Source organism: Lissotriton helveticus, chromosome 6, assembly GCF_964261635.1.
Source record: "Lissotriton helveticus chromosome 6, aLisHel1.1, whole genome shotgun sequence".
Taxonomy (NCBI): Eukaryota; Metazoa; Chordata; class Amphibia; order Caudata; family Salamandridae; genus Lissotriton; species Lissotriton helveticus.
Genome location: NC_136067.1, coordinates 602,277,272 through 602,299,226, shown reverse-complemented (window position 1 = coordinate 602,299,226; position 21,955 = coordinate 602,277,272). Strand labels below are relative to the sequence as shown.

The 21,955-nt window shown below is 41.2% G+C and overlaps 1 protein-coding gene across 1 annotated transcript in view; it reads left to right on the top strand.

The window, feature by feature from the left end:
- Window positions 1-21,955, top strand: part of LOC144762794 (CD109 antigen-like) — a 771,981-nt gene that overhangs the window by 702,434 nt on the left and 47,592 nt on the right. Inside the window, exon 30 of the mRNA XM_078648064.1 lies at window positions 16,041-16,183. Coding sequence (XP_078504190.1) covers window positions 16,041-16,183 — 143 coding nt within the window. The remainder of the gene's footprint in view (window positions 1-16,040; window positions 16,184-21,955) is intronic.

Genomic DNA, 21,955 nt, shown 5'->3' with positions numbered 1-21,955 from the left:
GGAAATTGTTTCAGTGAATATTTATCATTTGTGCACCACCAAGGCAAGTGCCTTGATTTGTTTTGATCTTTTTAAAATCGTTGTATTCATCACACTTCAGAGTTACAAACAAAATGGGCTTCATTTGGCTTTCCTAACACTGCTGGGCATTATTTGAGTTGGTTAAAATCATATTATGTGTATTATGTGTATTATTGATAAAATAATGTTTTATCTGTTCTTTTATGGCTCTCATTTAGCCTAATAAAGTTTTTTGATTGACTGAAACTGCTGAATGTATTCAGTTAATTTACAGGTTTTTACATTTTATGTGTTAGAAAAAATTACATCCTATAGCCTTTCCTTTCAACCACTTTTACCCCAGTAAGATTGTACTGTAACTCACTTTACTTTTCTTTCTCTGACAGCAAAGTGAGAGGAGTTTGTAAACACCAATCCCCATATTAAAAATGCCGCAATTTGTCAGGAGACATAGCCTGACATTTGAATCTGCAACTGTGACAAGATAAATACAGAATTTAAAGGCCTCTTTAAATATTGCTTGAATTTTGATGACTCACCAAAAATCGGCTAATGAGTTGGTTGCAACCCTTATTTCTGTGCCCACGTTGTTAACTGATCTTTGCCTTCCTCTATGAATAATAAATAGTATTGTGATAGCCCCTGTGGACTATATTAAATCAGAAAAATGTATATTTTAGGAATAAATTCAGAAATAATTTCTTTAGACATGGAAATCCAATGTGACCTAACTCTAGATATTTGAAGAATTATTTTGAAGAGATCCCAAATTCTTCCCATAATCTCTAAGATTTCAGAGTATCGTCCATCCAAAGTAGCTAGGCAAAGCAGATTTTATCCGAAGGGGCATCCTTCAAATAATATTACTAAAGCACTCTTTAAGTGCTGTGTGGCCATGGATTTTTGTCTCTGCCAGACCTTTATCTCTGACATGTTTATGGTGGGTTTTATGCTTTGTGCAATAGAACAATAGTACGTCTAATGGTTTGTTTTATGTATCCTGGATAAAAGCATATACCTATTTTGTTCTTAAATTACCTCTGCAAATGTTTGACATAATGTGGGCCAGTAATACCCTTGAAAGTTTAGTAAAGCCCATCTCCTCCGAACCCCACCCCGATAAGAATAGGAGTCCATCTGGGTTTTAATTCCCCATATAAATGTGGTAATTAGCATATCTATAAGATTGGTTAGCAGAGTCCTGAACAGGTACATATTTTAGGAAAAATAGAAATTTTGATGATATTGGCTGTTCCCAATTTTGAGAATGTCAAAGCATCCTGTTTTTGTGTATCTCTGGGATTGCTATTAGGTTTCTGCCATAGTTAGTCTCTCCTAGCTATATCTTGGTGAGTCTCGCCCATAAGTATTCCAGATTGGGAACCACATGATCTGATGTCTATCTATTCCTAAATATGCAATTTGGGTTTCTTATACCCTGCCATGACTCCAAGTTGCAAATAGAACAATTGATGGACGGAATGCTGACCAATGTCAAGCACTCACCCCCATTACAGAGATCTGGGCCTAAATCCATATTTGTTTGCTCACCACACCACCCCAGTTTGGATCTAGCATATGCAAATCAGTCTTGACCCTGCTCCCCATTGGGACAGTCCATTCTGAACTTCCAAGCCAGGTTCTCCCTAGGCAGGAAACAAGCATCCTAGGACCATTTTTGGGGTACACTCCTCATCAGCCAGGATAGCTTGAATCCAGTGGCATGACAACCACAGGACCCATGTCTGGGCATCACCATCTCACTTGGGATGACAAATGCAAAAAGAACAATTGATGGGCAGAATGCTGAACAATGTCACTCACTCACCACCAGTATGGAGATCTAGGCCTAAATCTATAGTTATTTTGCTAACCACGCTGCTCCAGTTTTGTCCTAGCCATATGCAAATCAGTCTTGACCCTACCCCCTCCCCTTCCCCCCACACCCATTGGAACAGCCTGGCACGCACTTCCAAGTCCGGTCCTCCCTGAACCGGAAGCAGGCATTCTAGGACCAGTTTTTAGAGTATCATCCCTCCTCAGCCAGGATTGCTTGAATCCAGTGGCATGGCAAGAACATGACCCACATCTGGGCATCCCCATCCCACTAGGGGTGACAAATGCAAAAATAATAATTGATGGACAGAATGCCGAACAATGTCAAACACTCTCCCCATTACAGCTATCGGGGCCATAATGGGGTGGTAGATATGAGGGATCAGGCAGGAGGAGAGAAGGTAACTGTGGAAAAAGGCAGGTGGATCTTGTCGAAGAGTAAGAATGATCAAACCAGGCTGTATGAGTTCAATCTGAATTATAAGGTTAAATGTTAAGGGGATGAATTGCAGAGCTAAACAGAAGTGATTTAGACAATAACTAGGTTGTCTAAAGCTTAATATAGCATGTTTGCAAGAAACAAGAATACTAAAGAAAGATCAAAGTTTAAATCAGAATGTAGGTGCCAGAGAAATTTACAAACTCTCAGCCACAGTCTCTATTAAAAGTACCACAATACTTACGCACTCTAATCTCCTGATTAATTTCACCCGATCAAACCATGTTCGGAGGAGGACAATAGTTGGACTCCAATCTTGAGTTAACTGTATATTTATATGTATGCTCTTTGTATGGCCCTAAAAAGATGTTCCAACAATATTTTGGGAAGATATAGATGCACCCTATAAAAAGAAATGTGGGGACTGACCAAGTACGACAATATGCAAAGGACATCATGACGTCACGACGTAGCACTATAAATAAATAAAATAGTGCTCTCTTAAATACATGTGAAGAGATAGCAAGCTGTGTGCCTATGTTTCCCTTTGTGGCATTTACATTTGAGTGCGGTTCCAGGCGGCCCCCAGTCAGCATATTCAAAAAAAAGAGGAGGCCGGATGGCCCCTTAACTTTGGCCCAGCTGGAGGTGAAAAAAGGCTCCCTCGCTGCCTGCACGTTGCTGGTGGCAATGGAAAGCAGACAACGTACAGGTGCTGCTGAACGTGTCCCGGTGTCTTACACTGGGACAAGTTCAACATATTTCTGTGAGGCCTAACTCCTTGACAGGAGGGACGTCGCCCACCCTGTGAAAATAGTGGGTGGACAACGTGTACCTGCGTGTACCCTCAATTCGTGCCCTGGACGCACATGTTACAGCTACCTGGGTATTATGAAGTGCTAGGGACTTTATTTGCATTCCATATTTATCAATGTATACTACTAACACTACAGACTGAGTCCAAATGCTTAATGTTATTAAAGCTATCTCATTATCAACTGATAGCCTGGATATTATTGATTCTTGGAAATGGCATAATTCTAAAACAAGGGCCTGCACATACTTCTCAGTGATGTATCACCAGTATTTTAAGATAGACTATTACTTAGTAAAGGTCTGGTGCAAGATACTGAAGTCACATTCAACCCTAGTTGGGTATCAGATCATGAACCTCAAGTACTACAACAAGGGCTTCCAGGACAACTTAGAAAAAGAATATGGACATTTCCCCAGGCTGTCCTACAAGATAAAAAGAATATTATAGAACTTAGAAAGTTTCTTCAAGAGTTTATAAGTATTAACCAGGAGACCAGAGCTACAAACATAGTGTGGGTACAATAAAGGCTGTTACATGCAGATTTACCCAAGAACTTCTAGCTGTACAAGAAAAACATATTTATTAGGTGAATGACCGCTGAGAACTCTGCTATGGGATAGGTTGATAGGAGCAGAACAGCTGAATATGCAACTGGGAGCAATCACAGATTCTCAACACTTGATATTGTAGCAAAAATGTAGCGAATTAAAGCTCAAATGAAGGCGCTGAGTAATAAGGTACAGGCAGGTCAAAGTCAGAAATTTAAATATACTCTTTATTAGTATGAAATTAAGATCAGCTCCTTTTTGGCTTCACTAACCCGTAACATGGGGCTTCCTAGATTGTGATGGCAATGAATACTAAAGATGGTAAAAGGATCATTGCTCAGAGTGACATAGTTCAGTGTATAAATGTTATGAGGAGTTATATACTTCTCAATATAATCACTCAATGGGGGACTCATTGAATAGGTTCTTGCAGTAGAGGAAACTATCACAACTATCTAAACGCCTTGCATGTAAGTACTTCTGCAATTAAGTTATAGATCAAGATTGCCCCCAAGAGGAAAGCTTACCGATGAAACCACTAGTGAAATATATCAGACATTAATTATAGAACTTGTTCCTTTCTTTCTCTTGATAATTAAAGAGTCATGTGGACCTCTAACAGAACCTTGGAGGCATGCACAACTTGTGGCCTTCTCTAAAAAACAAAAAAAAAGATATGTACGAGGTATATTGACTCTTATAAACCCATATCATTATTAGGTGCAGATCACAAAATCTTCCCAAGAATCATAACAGTTGGGTTTAGCCAAGTAAAAGTAATAACAATTCTGGTTTCCCCCTACCACCAGAGGAACAACAACATTCACTAACTTAGCTGCAATATTGGTACACTGGGCCTAGACTACCCAACATCCATTAGCTATTATTGCTTTAGACATGAAGGCAACATTTCTAGTGGCTTAACTTCTGCCCACCGGAATTGTCCGTGAAGAGCAATAAACTGTTTTTCACAAAGATAAGATTGTGATTAGTACCCATCCCTGTTTCTTCCCATTTGTATCTGATTAGAATTTCATTCAGACTACTTCCCTTCCAACCTTATTCCAGAATCGCTCTGCTCCAGCAGAAAGAGCTTTACCTTCTCTAAAAGTTAAGAGAGTTATAAACTTTTACCTTGAAAAAAAGAATCATTAGACAGAATGATCACCTTTTTATAAACAATGGATCAGTAAGTGTGGGGTTAGTACATCGGAAACAGTTCATTTCTAGGTTGATTTTTTCAACCTTGCATCCATTCAACGAGATGTAGGGTCACTACTGCAGCATTATTACGGAGAATAGAAAAACATTGGGCCTCGGAACTCTTAATATCCTTTTTCTATTCTTAGTCAGTAGTCATAATCCTCTAAGTATCAATATAGTCACTCATATGAAATATCAATCTTAATAATTAATTCCAAAATAGTTTTAATTAACAATCGTTAATGCTCCACTTAACAATAAGAAATCATATCTCAATGATTTGTATAAATCAGTGCAGCATAGTAAGATAAACAATATTGGACAGATGGAGGTCGTGTTCCTGAGGCCTCCTCGTGTCAAAGGTTGATGGTAGCCGACACATGTTTTGTTACTTACTGTAACTTCTTCAAGGCTTAAGTCCTTAAGGATTCTCACTATCCTAAATAATTAACAGCTATATAAGTTTATCATGAGATATTCAAGGGACCCTTATGTTAAAAAGTACCGGGATCGCAGAAATGTGTTTGAAAGATCCACGTGAAAACAAGGTTGGTCCTGGTAGATTTACGGAAAATGTAAATTCAGATTCCAATATTCAATCTATGTAGTTAACCACTGGTTTTTTTTTTTTTGATGTCCTCATTTGCCTCCTTTACAGCTTTCTGCCAACATTTCCAGCACTGGATATCCCAAGCCTGATTTATCTGGGAAAAGGAAAGAGAATGGGATTCGCTCTTTTATTTGAAACTAAATTTGAGGCTGGATAGTTTTATCACCCCTCCCCCCGAGTCGCTCTGCAGAATCTGCAGTTCGATAAAGTCTGGCTCACACAGGGATCCTGTCTCACCAAAATTGCTTGGGGAGAGTATTGCCATTCTGGAGCCTTATATCAGGCATCTTCTAGATGTATCATTTAGTATGCACACGGTGCCTGGTAACTGGAAGAAGGCTGTGGTTCTTCCACTTCAGAAGAAGCCTAACATCAGTGTTGAGAAATTGGACAACCTCCGCCCCATTTCGCTGCTACCTTACTTGGCAAAAGTGACTGAGAAGGCTGTAAATGTACAGTTCATGGCCCATGTGGAAGAATCCAATCTTCTCCACCCCACGCACTTTGGATTTCGGTCACTTCACTCTACGAAGTCAGCTCTACTAATGGCCACGGAGGCCATTAGGCAGGGAGTAGATGAGGGGCAGACAATGGCTCTCATCCTTTTGGACCTGAGCGCCGCCTTTGACACTGTAGCACATTACACCTTGCTGCAGTGTCTGAACAAGGGCGGTGTCTCAGGTGCAGTGCTAAAATGGATACAATCATTTCTGACGGAACTGAGTTTTCAGGTCAGACAGGGCGCCCATTACTCTAGAGCTGTGAAACTGGATCAGGGTGTGCCTCAGGGCTCTGCCCTGAGCCCCACCCTATTTAATCTATATGTATCTCCAGTGGCGAGTATAGTGGAGGGTTTTGGAATCAGGATGTGTCATATGCCGATGACACGCAGCTGGATATCTCGCTATCGCGGTCACTGGATCTGGCTGCATCCAACTTCAGAGCATGCATGCAGGAGCTTGCCTCCTGGATGGCCAACAACTGCCTGAAGTTGAACGGTAGCAAGACAGAGGTGCTCGTGGTGGAGGCGGGGGCCCCGTCTGTGTGGTCATCGGCATGGTGGCCATCTGCTTAGGTCCAGCCCGATGCCGTGCTCCCAGGCTAAGAACCTGGGTGTATGGGTAGATTCAGATCTTACATTCGAACCTCAGATCAGACGTGTGGTGGGGACTTGTTTTGGTGTCCTGAAAGGTCTATGCAAAACTATGGATCTTCTTCCAATAGAAGCCAGGAAGACGCTGGTGCATGCACTTGTCACCTCACGTTTAGATTATGGCAATATACTGTATCCGGGTGCCACGGTCAAGAGTCTTGACCGGCTTCAGGTGATGCAAAATGCGGCGGCTCGGCTGGTCCTTAGGTTATCAAGAAGGGCTGCCTCCAAAAGTGCCTTTTGACGCTCTTCACTGGCTTCCTGTCAGGAAGAGAATTGTGTTTAAGGCCCTTTGTACGTGCCACCGCATCACCCAAAGCATTGTTCCTAGGTACCTGCAGAATCTCATCACTGTCTACAGGCCCGTACGGTCCCTTAGATCCACTGGGACTGGCCTGATGGTGGCCCCTAAAGTCAAGAAGGCCCGGATGGACGTCAGATCATTCCGGCTCTTGGCGGCCAGGAGCTGGAATAAACTCCCTCTTGAGCTTCGGTTGGAACCTTCTGAGACCAGGTTTAGAAGAGAGCTTAAAACATACTTGTTCCTTCATTAATGGGCCTGGGCACCTTGGACTGGGCAGGGGGCTCTAGGATCCCTCACTTACTACAGTGCGGGGACACGCCGGTGGGCGTAACCAGGCGCTTTACAAGCTTCCTTATTATTAAAGCGCCCTTGGTTAGCGACATCCATCCTCCTTTGCTTCCAATGTACACCAAACTACACAAGCATTACTGCTCGATTAAGAATGGAGCCAACCGTGGTGGCGAGAGGCTTAATCTTTGGACCCTAGATCGTCATTCTTACTTATTGCTCACACCAATGTAAGAAGGGAGCCCAAAATTCATACCTCTATTTCCTCTTATCTGAGATGTCTAACATGGACACATTTTTCACAGATTTTAGCCAATCAGCACAGCTTGGAAGAGTCTGTGATACCCATTGTTTGCAGATCTCTCTACGCGCCAAAAGTATGGCCAAGAACCTCGGGGTCTGGTTTGGGGAGGACCTCCGTTTTGAGGGGCACATTAAGAGGCTCACTGGAGGCTGCTTTGGGACCCTGAAGTCTCTCAGAAAGTTTTTTCCGCTTCTGCCGGCCTCTGCCCGCGAGTCAGTCGCGAGAGCTTTAATTCTCTCGCGCCTGGACTACGCTAACGCTCTGTTTAGTGGCTCTCCTGCTTACTTGATAGGGCGGCTCCAGGTTATTCAGAACGCTACCGCTAGATTATTGGGGAACATCTCCAAGCGGATCAGCGTTAGGAGTTACCTGGAGAGCTTGCACTGGCTACCGGTGCAGCATCGAATTACTTTCAAAATCTTGACTTTGGCCCACAAAGCCATCAATGGGCGCGGTCCCGCCTATCTGATGAAACGATTCTTGGGGTACTCTCCCAATCGAGATCTGCGTTCAGCATCTCAACACCTCATGCAGGTACCGCGTTTTCGGCGCATCCGGCTGGGAGGACACTCTGTGACAGTGAGAGCTGCGCGAGCATGGAATGCGCTCCCAGTCTCTTTGCGCAGTACTGTGGACTTCACGGCTTTTAAGAAAGCATTAAAAACCCATTTGTTTAGATTAGCTGTTTAAATTGTTATGTTACTTCAGGGCTCTGCTGCTACACTTCCCTTTTTCCTTTCTTTCGCGCCAGGATACTCCGGCAGTAATTGTGCGCGCTATAAAACAGCTTAACATAACATAACATAACATAACATAATAATCAGTTTAGCATAATCGTTATTAGCTGTAGTTTGCGAATCCAAACTCCCAAAAATAACCAATAAGACGCTTACCTTAACTTGTAGGTTCAAAGCATCAGTTAACACATTACTCACGGCCTCCCAAAATGGCTGAATCTTCGGACTGTATACAAACATGTACAAGTCATCTTCCTTCTTACTGCCGCACTTTGGGCAAGCCACATCACCCGAGACCCAAATTTAGATAACCTTTGGGGGGTCCAATAAGCCCTATGAATGGTAAAGAGATGGTTCCTTCGCAGGTATGCAGGTTTGACTACTTCGTATAACATAGACATAGATACTTGCCATTGGTCTTCCAGTATAGTCTCCGGCAAGCATCCTTCCCAAAGATCCTGTGGCAGGGTGAAAGCCTCATCCTCCATCTCCACCATAAACCAATACCACATTGCAATTTCTTTCTTTGGTATGACCCCCAACAGCAATTTCTCCTCAAATGTGTTGGGTTCTCCTATTTTTATATTTTCCGCTTCATACCAACATTATATTTGCAAAAACTCTTGAAGTGTCTTGGGTTGTTTCCTGTACACACCATTCCCAAGTAATCAGGTCGCCGTCCTTGAATAAATGTTTCCATCTCAATATACCAGACTCTTTCAATGGAAGTGCCAAAACGTCTTTTGTCCATTCCGGAGAGCCCGGAGCTTCCCATATAGGGGCTGAATAGCTGGCAGTTTTTTACCTTTCTAATCTTATACCATGTCTCATCCATACCCCTTAAAATCTTCTATCTGAATTTTTTTTTAATATTTATGATCTTCATATTTATACATGAAGCCACAATCTGCTCCTTTCTCTTTCTTTAACATCAGAGCAAACATTTTACCAATCTCCGTATTTGTAGGTCTATTCAGTAACATTCTGCCAATTTTCAGTAAGAAAGCCCAGGAGTAAAGAAGAAGATCTGGCAAAGCTAGCCCCCGTTACAACAGCCTCCTTCTGAGTTTGTTCCAAGATATCCGTGTTCCTTTGGATGCCCAAATAAAATTGCTATATTGCCCTTGCATCTGGACAAACCACTCTTTCTTAAAGAGCAGAGGGATTGAGTCAAACAAGAAGAATTATTATTTTTATGAGATTAACTCGACCAAACAATGTGAATGGCAAGTGTGCCCAACTCTTTAGCCGGGCCATCACTTCTTTCCTAACTTTTTAAAAGTTTTCTTTAGTCAGTTTTGTGATATCCTGGGTAATTTTAACACTGAGGTATCTCATGTACATCTAACACTTTGTCTCTCCAACCTCCAGGCCATAACCTCCGTTTTCTCCTTGTTTATATCATATCCAGAGACTTTTCCAAAATTTGTTGTTAAAGTTAAAACTGAACTCCGGGATTCTTTTAAGTTGGTCGTGAACATTAAAATATCATCCGCTTATAATCCTACTTTCTTGCTCTAGCCATTACATTCAAAAGGGGAGATATTCGTATTCTTCCTAATTTCTCTGGCCAGCGGTTCAGTGCACAAATCGAACAACAAAGGCGACAGGGGGCAACCCTGCCTTGTACCCCTCGTAATCTGGACAGCTTTTGTCAATCCCCCATTGACCAGAATCCTGCCTTAGGGTGCAGAATATATTCCCCTCAAAATATTTCAAAAATGAGGGCCTAGATTAAGAGATTTGACCACCGCCTGCAAATAAACCCAAATCTCCCGATCAAATGCCTTGGCAGCATCCAGGGCCATGACTGCCAAGGGGAGCTCATAAGCAGAGGCCAAGTCAATAGACCCTATAAGAGCGTACCTACGCTCTTTTAACGATCTGCCTCTAATGAACCCCTTTTGGTCCTCATGTACCAATTGTGACATAACCCCATTCAATCTTTCAGCTAAAACGTTTGCAAAAAGCTTATAGTCACAATTTAGCAGTGATATAGGCCTCTAAGCATCACACTTTTTAGGGCATTTTCCTGGTTTGGGAATTAAGGTTATAATGGCCTCTTTCCAGGATTCCGGCATTGCCGCATCTGTCAAAAATATTGCGTTAAACAGATCGCATAATATGGGGCTTAATACAATAACTAGGGCTTTATAAACTTCATGAGGAAGACCATCTGGTCTCGGTGCCCTCCCTTTCTTGCCCTCCCAAATTGCCTCTTCAAACTCTCTACATTTTATCCTATCGTTCAGCAGTTCCCTCTTTTCCACTGATAAGGGGTTGAAATGCTCTTGACCTAGCCAAGTCAGTGCTTCTACTTCCGTCACAGGTGCACTCCTACATGTTTTACATCTAAAACTTGATCCTTTAATTTATCATCCACCAGAAAGTAATCGATACGTGAGTGATGTCTAGATTTTGTGTTGTAAAACATAAAGCCTTTCAATATTCCTGCCTTAAGACGCCAAATGTCGCTAAGTCCCATTTGGGTCATAATTAATCTTATTAATTTCGACATCTTGGGGTTAACTACTGCTCTGCTGTTCAGGGACCTATCTATTTTATGATCTAAAACTACATTAAACTCACCTGCCATAATGATTGGATCTGGAAAATGTAAAAGTTCAGTAAATAAATCCTCCAACGGGCCAGTATCATCCTGATTCGGACCATAGTACCCTACTAGTGTATATTTCTGTGCAAAAATATTTACTTTAACCACCAACCATCTACCTGCTATACTTGAGATGTTCCTCTCAACGGAAATGTTCATCCCTTGTTTAACCAAGATAGCCACTCCTTTTTTAACTTTAGTCTATTTTGTATGGAGAACCTGAAAAACCCATCTTTTAGCTTTGAATATCTCTCTACATTCTGCCTCCATTAGATGTGTCTCTTGTAAAATAACTATTTGCGCAGGACAATCCCTTAGATATTGCAGAATTCTCTCCCGCCTACCTTTCACCCGAAGCCCAGTCACGTTCCATGAAAGAATTTTTATCTCCCTTATTCCTTTCTCACCCATAATCGCCAAAATCCTTTCTCACCCATAATCGCCAAAATCAGACTCCACATTGTATCAACGAGGCTTCTGAGGACTTACATTTTTATCTAATCCCGTATGCTCCCCACCCTGTGCACCTTACACCCTCCCCCCCCATGGAAAACCCGACCCGATTTATCATGGCCTAAGCCCTATGGGCATCCCACAAAGTGTGTCTCAGTAAATAAACTTAAAATAAATAAAACTTATGCATGTACTATGTAGGACTCAATTATCTTTAATACTAACACTATAGTGACCTATCTTAACACTACAGTGACCCTTTATTCCATGTCATCTCACTAGCCCCCAGGCTGAATTGGTTCAATAAACTTGTCCACCTCCTCAACAAATCAAAAAGTGTGCATTCTATTGTCAAACATCACTTTAAAAAAGGCGGGGAATTTCAGCTGAACCAAAGCCCCCTACCTTTTTAAAAGCTCAATTCTTTTTCCCAATTCCCACTGCCTATTGCAGGTGACACTAGACAAATCAGATCTAATTTCAAACCTAGCCCTGTCCACCTCCCTCGTTTTTTTTCTCAATGCCTTGGCCAGGATGTTCTCCTTCGTTTGTAGGTTAGGAAATTAACTAAGATAATCCTTGGTTTAGTTCGATTTGTGTTCAGTCTGTAAGGGTCCCTATGAATCCTTTGAATGTCTCTTGCAATCTCTTCTTCGTTTTCCTCCAGCTGCATTTCCCTCTTAATTAACTGTACTATAAAGGTTTTAATATCTTCTCCTTCTTTGCCCTCTGGAATTTTTAAGATCTTAAAGTTATTCCTCCATTGAAAAGTCTCTAACCTTTTGACCCTCTCCTGCTGTTCTTTCTCCCTTGTTTTGAAACTCTCAATTTCAACTATATTGGCTTTAACTGGCTCTTTGAGGCCCTTATCCTCACCTTCTAACGTCTATGTTCTGTTACTTAAGTTATCAATTTCCTTTTCCAAAATTTCACAAGCAGCTCTGATCTCTTTCTGATTAGACTCTGAGGTTTCAAATCTACTCTTTATTTCGAGCGTGAGGGTATTAAGAAGTGCGCTGACAGACCAGTCAGATTGGTCTCCCCTCCCCACATTACCCGGACTCCCCCCAGCTTCTCTTTCAGCTTCTATTCTCACTAGTGCCTGAGTCTGCCAAGTCGGTTGTTTTAGTCCTAGTATCTACGTCAGGTGCCAAAACCTGATAACGGTTTGGACTCAAATGCCTGGACCAGTTGCCCATATTAGTCTGCTCCATCCTTTCACTTACTCCTTCTAGATTTTTATTTAACTCTTCAAAACCTCCCTTCGCTTTGTCCAAAATTAACATTTTTGGCAAGACCTTAAAAATGTCCTGAGCGAGGGAGTAACCTCAATCTTATGGTCAGGGATGGGCTTCTTTAGAATCTTATTATGAGCTATAGTAGATCTAGACCTGCTTACTTCTTTGGTCTTAACCTATTTTTTGCCTCACTGTTTCACCTTCCTCGTCTACCAAAACAAGATTAAACTGCTCCAGAGCGCTTCCACCACTCTCTTTCCCCTGGGTCCTGTAATGCCTGCACCCCACTTAAGGGCTTTCTCTTTCTTTCCGCTTTCACTTTTATTTGTCTCCCTTCGCTTACCATCTCTTGCAGGAGCTCTTTCCTTATCTGAAACCCAAACCTCAGTGCTCAACCTGCTCTCCTCACCACACTCCACCCGCTCTTCGCCGTTGCGATGCTCCTCAACCCCCGATTATCCCATGGACATCCGATCAGCTTCAAGGTATTTTCCACTTTTCAAATCCCAGATTGCAGATTGTGTTTCGCTTTCCTATGGTCACTTTATTTGGTATTTCTGTGACGCACTCGAGTTCACCTGCAACCCGCCCGCTAGCCGGCCGCCATGATTTCCCCTTCCTAGGTTAACCACTGTTATCTGATAGTTGTCAAGCCATAAGTGGGAAAGAAGTGTCTGTATTCGGACAACAAAGTTAGTTAAAAAGCACTATATTAGCGATTGTCAACAAATGAGGGCCAAAATACACCCTTGCACTATTCAACAGTAGAGTGCACGTGGGCTATGATATGCCCCTAATCCACGGCAATCCCGCCTTATATCACTCCATTTAGCCCGGTCCCGCAAAGTAAAAATATCTTATTATGGAGTATAACCACTGCTGATATATGTTATGTGGCTACCTGATCTACAAAAAGTTTTACAAGACATTATTGAGTTGTCGCAGATTCCAGAGCTGGTGCCAACTAGTAGAACAAATTGCTTTGCAGAATCTGTTTGGCTGCTGAAGTACATTTTGTAAACCATTTTTTTCCATCTTTGTTAGGGATGGTCTTGCTATTCTATTTAGTGCTTCTTACTAATAATGAAAATCCCAAGGAGGAGAAGGAATGGTTACATAGTGATAATCCTAGTTCTTCTCCAGAGGAATTTTCATTTTAGTCATAAGCAACCTTCCCTCCTTCCAGAAGAAATGGAAAATAAACTGATCTTAGTTCTATCATTAGCCTTGATCCCATAAAAATAGTATTGGCTCAACTGCACTTGGCAGTACTTGATGCCATACTGGTGGTATGTTATTCCCTAATTGAGCAGTGTTTGTTTCCTGGCTTATTAGGCTTCATTGTCCCTATTTCTTCTCACCCTTCCTTTGAAAAGTTCTGTGAAAGGATTTTCTTGACCATGTTATTTATAATAACTCTTTTTCTGTATTTAACATTGAATTGTTCTTTAAAACATGTAGGTGAAAATTGTCCAATATAGCCTTTTTAAAGGCTGCTAAAAATACTTTTTTTTTTAAATTTAAAAAAGCCTAAAAATAGGCTTTTCAAAAGAAAAACATTTTATGTATATTGGTGTAAAACGTGCTCTGGGATCCCTCATGTGGGAAGGACAATTCAGTCCTTATGACTATAATGAAGATTCCCCTTGAGGAATTCTAGGATTACAGGCAAGTAACAGTTCCTTTCTCTGCTTTCACCTCTACAGAAACTGTAGCACCAAGTTGAAGTAAAGCTGCTTAGTGAATAGGGACTTCATGAATCACTAAGTCACAAAGAAAGTTCCATGGTTCTTTTGAGGTACGTGTTGCAAAGGTTTATAACTTATGCTCACAAGACACGTATAGGAAGATATGTTTCAATAGGTAAACATCCACAAGTACTTTAGATCCTAAAATATTTCTAGAATATCCCTGGTCTGCCTAAACCTACATATGACGAATCTTCTCATTTGGAAATTTCAAGTGCGGGGCTAAGAAATAAGTAAAATACTAAGTAAGGATATTTCATTCCTTTTTATGTTCCCTAAAATATATTTACATAGAGAGACTGTCTTCCAATAAACTCATAGAATAAGTAGTGGGTATTAGTGCACTTTTCCTTATTTTTTACTCAGTGTATACTTTTATAATTTAGGTATCAATTTAGATGTGCAGACAAGTGCATGAAATGCATTACCCATGCTTTTGAATAGCCACAAAGTTATGACGTTCGCTCTTCTGTGAACATCCACATCTAGGGCCAGATGTAGGAGGCCATTTACCGACCGGTAATGGCAGATTTCGGCCGTTACCAACCGGTAAATGGGTATTTGGGATGTAGGGGCATCATTTTACAGATTCTGTAAATTTACAGATTCGGTAAATTTACCGATTCTGTAAAATACCGAATCGCGATTTTTACCGATTCGGTAAATCCCAGATGTAGGTGGGACTCTTCTGAGTCCCAAAGGCCCTACAGATTCGGTATTTTACCACCCAATCCAATTGGGTGGTAAAATACAGAATCAAGGTGTGTATGCACATGTGTGCATGCACACCTAGCCATGTGACAGACAGACATGCCCTTAGGGCATGTCTGTGTGCCACATGGCACACATGCCCGTCTTTGTGGTGCTAGAGGGTGTCAAAGTCACACCCCCTGCACCCTTGCTGGAATCGGTATTTACCGAATCGGTAAATACCGATTCGGTAATGCCCATTGATTCCTATGGGCTTCAATGCCCATAGGAATCAATGGGCTTTACCGAATCGGTATTTACAGAATCGGTAAATACCGAATCTTAACGATTCAGTATTTACCGAGTCTGTATTACCTACATCCCCCCCCTCTATTTTACTACTTCTTAAGTACCGAATTGGTAAAATTTGGTATTTAAGAAGTGGTAAAATTGAATTACCTACATCTGGCCCCTAGTCTCTAATGGGTAATTTACGACTGTGAAGGTATTGCATACATTTAGCTCTTGGAGCCACTTCATGCTGTACTTAGGCAGTTCTCACTTTCTGAATTATGAATAGGTGTGGCACGATATTACAAAAATTACCATCCCAAATTCTCACTTGAGAAACTTTGAGAATTAGGTGCCACACTAATTGAAAAACGTGTAATTTTGTGTTTGAAATTCCTCCATATTGTGATGAAATTGTTCTATTGACCATAACGTGAGCATTTGCTAAAAGAAATAAAAACATTGATAAATGATACAATTATAGAAATATTTGCAGGAGCATATTTGATCATGCTAAAAGTCGTCCGTTTTCTTTGAGTGGCATGGTCTGATTGTGGGTATTTATATTTGTTGTAACACTTATAGTAGTTTCATGCAATCAAGCCAAAAATGGTGATCCATACAAATATATCTTTAAAAGTCACTAAACGTTTGGCGATATCAGAGCACTTTATCTAAATAAAGTAGAGGGGTGTAACAGCATTTCTTTCCATATTAATAAGTGTTTGCTTTTTGTCTCTGTGTAGCTGAATATTTTCTACACTGTAAAAGAACAAATGACTGCTGTGAGGAGCAAGCCCGTTAAAACTGAAGAGGCTTTTGATTTGGAGATTAGTGTCCAAGACAACAAAAATGACATTGATCATATGATTTTAAATGTATGCACAAGGTCAGTAAATGGTTCCCTTTCACTTTATTACTGCATGAATGTTTAAGTGACACATTTAATGTCAGTTGTTGATTAATATATCAAATAATAATAGTAAAATGGAACTCGAGTCCTCTTTTGTGTTTTAGTAATACACGACAGCAAGGTCTGGTGTTGTCTGTTGACAGAAATCCAAAGGTGAAATGTTCGAATTTCTGCTTAATTGCCCATCACGCTTTATAATTATTTCTCTTTGCATTTGGCACCATTTCATCTTGTGGAGGTGTATGATTTGGTTGATGCAATCTGCAGTTTCTTAAGGATAATTGCTTTGTAACCGTTAATGATTTTCTTCAGGGGCATTCGAGAAATCTAAAAGGTCAATTGCATCTAGCAATACTACTTCTAAAGCAAATCTCGGTTGGGTGATTTAACAGGTGAACTTTGAAGTGAATAAAATGGACTATATGTTTGTTGGTATTAGGACCTCAGGGAACTCTTACAATACCATTTAGTGCTACAGTAAGTACTCTGTCCCTAAAATGGTCGTAGTAAAATTGATCTCATCCAATTTGTCTATTTAACTGACCTGCATGACCATTGTATATGGTGCAGAAAACTAAAAACACAAAAGGAGAGGCGGAGTGTATGTCATCACACACCCTCCCAAAGTGAAGAGCCGAAACACATAAAGGTATGGTGACTTCTGCAATGATGTTTGTATCAATGTTATGGTACGAGTCACTTATGTCTAAATTACCAAGATTCTGGTGATGATAGGGCGAGCCCAAGAAGAGAAGAAAGGCCAGCCTTATTGGAAGAGGCAGCCTCACTCACATAATGTCACATGCTTCCTCATAGGCAACCTCTACCCACCCTGGTAGGGCAATACCACCAGGGTGGGCTCAACCTCTTTGTAAACTTGATGGGGGAGTTCTTAAATGAGATAATTACTGGACAAAGCATTGGGAGCCAGGTAAAGTTAAATGTACCTAGAGGTAACTGGGTTTTCACCTTTATTACTGGTGATCTCTGGTGCAACTACGATGGAAGGGGAGCACAATGCCATTGTCTTATCGCCAACATTTTTCTGCCTTATTCTTGGTCACCTATATCAGTTGGGGGCATTTGTCAGGGCTAAGGATCCCTAAAGGCCTAGACTATTAAATAGTCAATAGTAAAAAGTTAAAAGATAAAACCATGCGCTAGAAGAACCAGAGGGAATCCTACCTGGCCTTAGTGCTTGTAAACCCTCACTAAGGTAATACCCACCATCCGGTCGGGGGAGGGAGGCACAATGCCCTGTGTAGTCACACAGTCATCAAGAAGTACATCATACAGGACTACTTCCTGTATTGTGTACCTGCTGCATTGCATACCTCTTGATGACTGTGTGATCAGTGATTTGTACCATAACACTTAAAAACAGCATCGCATAAGCCACCATGTCCTTTGTTTTTTTGGATGGTGCAGACAATACACCTACAGTTGTAGAAGTTACATTTCATATGTTGGCTGTAGTGTCTATTTATACTACGCACATATGTATATCACAGATAGGTCTTGCGAATGCGCCACTATGCTATGGCTGGGCTGCAATTTAAATGCACTGCAGTGACACATGGCAGGGAACAGTGTCTTTGCCCTGCAAGAAAAGCTTATTTATATATATTCAAAAGTAACCTCTAAAATGTGCTGCGTAAGCCCAAGGGGTCGGGTGCCAATCTATCAATATAGGATATACTATATACTGAGGCGAGTGTGCTCTTAAAGCAAAATAAAGCCCAAAGGGCATTTCATTGTGGAGGCTGTGCTAGAGTTTTCTCTGAACAGGCTTAACCGGTATTCAAATCTTTATTTCCCATTTACCGTGGAAAATGCTTCAAAGTTATTACTTACTGAATTTTCAAAATTTGATTTAATCTGATTTTTAATAACTTCATGGAAATGTAACATTATAATAGGGGTGGGCAGAATTTGCTTAGTCACGCTACCCAAAGCTCCGCGAAACTGTAAAAAATCTCCGTGAGCATGCAAAAGTTCCGCGAACATACGGAATTGCTTGTTCTGTCCGTTCGCAATGCTTTTTTCCTGTTTGCGAATGCTGTGTGTGTGCTCGTAGAGAAATATCTCACCAACACGCATTTTGAAAGCGCGAACAAGCAAGGAAAATCCGCTAAGCCGCGGAATTTTTGGCAATTCCATGTTCTAAGTGGAACACAAAATTACCCAAATTCTGCAAGCAGAACGGAATTTACCACCCAGGCCTACATTATAATAATTACTTTGTGCTGCATAAGCCCAGGAAGAGCAGATGGGTATCAACTGCTGACCATTTAGCATGGATTTGCTATCTGGGAGTAGACAGAAACAATTTCTAGAAGGAAGAGCAACTTTGCACTATTTGACTTGGATATGCCAGGGTATGCTTCTCCTGTTAATTACCAGGATCCTCGTAGACTACCAAGCTCTAGTCACAGTAGCGGAGAGAACCAGTTTGGACTTTGTTGAATGGCAGCAGAACTCATTGAAATAGGGGTGTGGTTAAGAAGTAGAAAATAGGCCTGCGTAGTTGCAGAAGGGTCTTCCGATGTTGAAACATTTAACAGTAAGACAAAAACAGGAATTGCTGCAAAAGGAGGTGTGGGAACTGCGAGAAAATTGTTAGGATTGACTGCCGGAATTCCTTCGATCACTGGCTAGTTCAGAAGTTAATGCTAGTGCCTAAACTCCTCCTCCTCGGAACATTCATGGGCCTGGGAAGACCCGAACTGCAGACGTAAGCCCTGCTGTAAGAACATTCCTGACTCTTGTCTGAAAAAAAGTACTCACTGAAAGACTCCTGCTAACTTTTTACTAGGACTGTTCATGAGGGGTGAAGTGGTTGGCCTCCTGTTTACCTGCTTTAGAGACACAAAAAACCGAAGGCGCTCTGACACCAAGAAGGTCCCAGGTGACCCCACAGAACTTACCCTTCTAGGATTCCTAGTGGCTGGAGAGTATTCTGGTTCCTAGAAATCTGCCCTGGGGAGCTTTGGGCTGCATAGCTGACTAGAAATACCTTTCCCAGCAGTTGGCAAGAAAGTGGGACTTAGTTATTGTTCCCCTCTCTGGAGAACTGGGGCAAGTCACGGTGTCTTGCTCAGGAAAGTAGCTCCTGATGTGGGGAAAAAAATTAGATTCATCCCACTCTGAGATTTTTGTTGTGTGGAAGACTAATTCAGCTACGAAATCCATTCTTGTCCTGCTCTGATGTTTTGTTACTAAAAATCAACAGCTTCAGCTGGAACTCGACAAATACATATCCACTTCGAGGGACCCATGCTGGCCACAGCCCTGAACTTTCACTCGTTGGATCTCTAAAGGTATCACTGCGGTGTATGCGACCCCTACACCATTGTGGTCAGCCTGAAATCATATCTGTGTCCCAGTCAACTATGAATAGGGAATTATGATTGGCGCTTTAGTTTTTTCCTGGCCCTTTTTGTTTTAAAAATTGTTAAATTCATATCTCCGGTACCCTTAACCTGTTTTAATGAGATTGCTGTCTTTTTGTTCATTAAATACTCGCCTAATTTTCTAAATTGATTTGAGAACTATTTGGTGATGTGTTCTTTACTTTAAAATAGTTGGTAGTGCCTAAACCTTACACTCAATTTTATGGGAATGTGCTGCTACTTGTGCTATAAGGGTTGAGAAGAGATTCTCGCAGAACTGTGCTGTTTTCTGGAAAGAGTTCGCTTACTGAGTTGTTTGTCATACCCTTCTCCACATCACTGTCAGAAGCGCCTAGAGACCTGTCGGTGATTTGGCGCTATATAAAATCCAGATAACAATAACAATGTACCTTAACCTAGTAATAAATTCTACCTAGACCCCCTTCAGGAAATGAAAGCTGACTCTTTGTCAAAATTCTACTATGGGAAAATGTAACCTAGATTTACACACATCATTTTTGGACTCTGCGTAAAAGTAAACATAATTTCAATTATTTAAACTTTTCAGGCTCCTTGTACAATTTTCATAGCCTTACTTTTGGAGGCTTCTATGTAATTCTGAAATTCAATGTAAATCCCGTTTCTGATAAGAATGTAAAAACAACTAATCGTTTACACTTCCTTCCCTTTCAGAAAATAAAACCAGTTGGACAATTATAATCTTTTACCACTCCTGAATGTAATCGTAGTGCTTAGATTGGTCACCAGTTTCCAGTGAATGAAGTGCCATTATGCTACTGTGTTCCTTTTTATCGATCTTTGAGTGGGGAATACACAAACTTTCTATGGCAATTACTAGATCTGCTTTTTACAAGAGCCCCCAACTCTCTACTCCCACAAATGCATTAATAAATATACGTTTCTAAGGCTTGAAGCACCTCTGGTGGCAATCAAGTTTGCAGTATGAGCTGTGCAAAGTGTCAATCAAAGCAAGACTACAATTTCAAACTCTAAGATCATATTTGGATAGCCACAGCTTAGAAACTAGTGAGTTTTATATCCTTTAGCAAGGATTAACATATTTCCAATAGATGAATAACCCAACACACAGAATGATACAAATAGAGGATACAGTCTTTAGTAAATCATCAACTCTGCAAATATAGTTAGACACATTACAAACATTACGAAAAGAGAGAGTTAACAGCATGGAATAAGCAGTACTAAAAATAATATTAATTGCATTTGTAAAGTGCACAGCTACCCATTTGGTTTCCCAGGGCTGAGCAACGGCAAGGAGATCCTGAAGACACCATATTTAGAAGAGCAATGTTTTTAAAATTTTGTAAAACTGCATTGACAAAGTCCGGTTTCTTACACACTGACGCGGAGCGTTGGATAGTTTCGGCCCTGAATAAGCAAAAGAACGTCCGCCCGATCGAGCCCGGTGGATTCTGGGCACACAGTATCGGACCTGACTGGCAGATCTCAAATCTCGAGAGGGGATATAAGGGGAGACCAGCTCTTGTACATGTTTCCGACCAAATCCTGCTTTTGGATTAAACATAAAGCAGGGAGCATTAATTTGTACTCTTTTTCTGATAGGTAGCTAATGCCGCTCTCGGAGAATGGGGGAGGCCGCGGTACTGCTCAGAAGTTGAGTAGGAACCCTAGCCACAGAATTCTGCACCACCTGAAGATGGCGGGTAGCTGCCTTGTCAGCGCTCAGATAGAGAACATTCCCATAATCCAGTCTTGAAAGGATAAGGGGCTGAAATAGCATTCTCAGTGCCTAGTGAGGAATAATCTAAATAATTCTCCTCACCCATTTCATGACTGCAAGGCAGGTAGATGCTTATATAGAAGCTTGAGGGAGCATAGGCAAAGTAACATCTAACCAGAAGCCCAGGCTTTTCACTTTTGTAGACGGTGTAGGAGCAATTCCTAAAGATGCAGGCCAGTACTCTGGGCCCCACAATTGAGTGTTTCTATCCACGATCCAAACCTCGGTTTTGTCACCATCAACTTAAGCAAATTGCCTTCCATCCAAAGAGGCAATCTGTCTAAGACCACGGATATTGCAAGAAACAAGATTATACATTATGATGAAATTTGCAGAACTCCCCAGACGTTCTGGGACCGCAGGGATATTATTTTATTCTGTTTCTACTGAAACTTAGTTTCTTTTGTTTGATTCGCTATGTCCGGACTCCACAGCAGCAATATTTTGATTAATCCTTTGTACAAGGTGTTTAAATGCTCAATAAAGAAATGTATTAAAAAAAGATGTCTATATATCTCATTGGCACAGTCCTCTGCTGGAAAAATCTAGTTGTACATTACCTTGGCTTCAGTA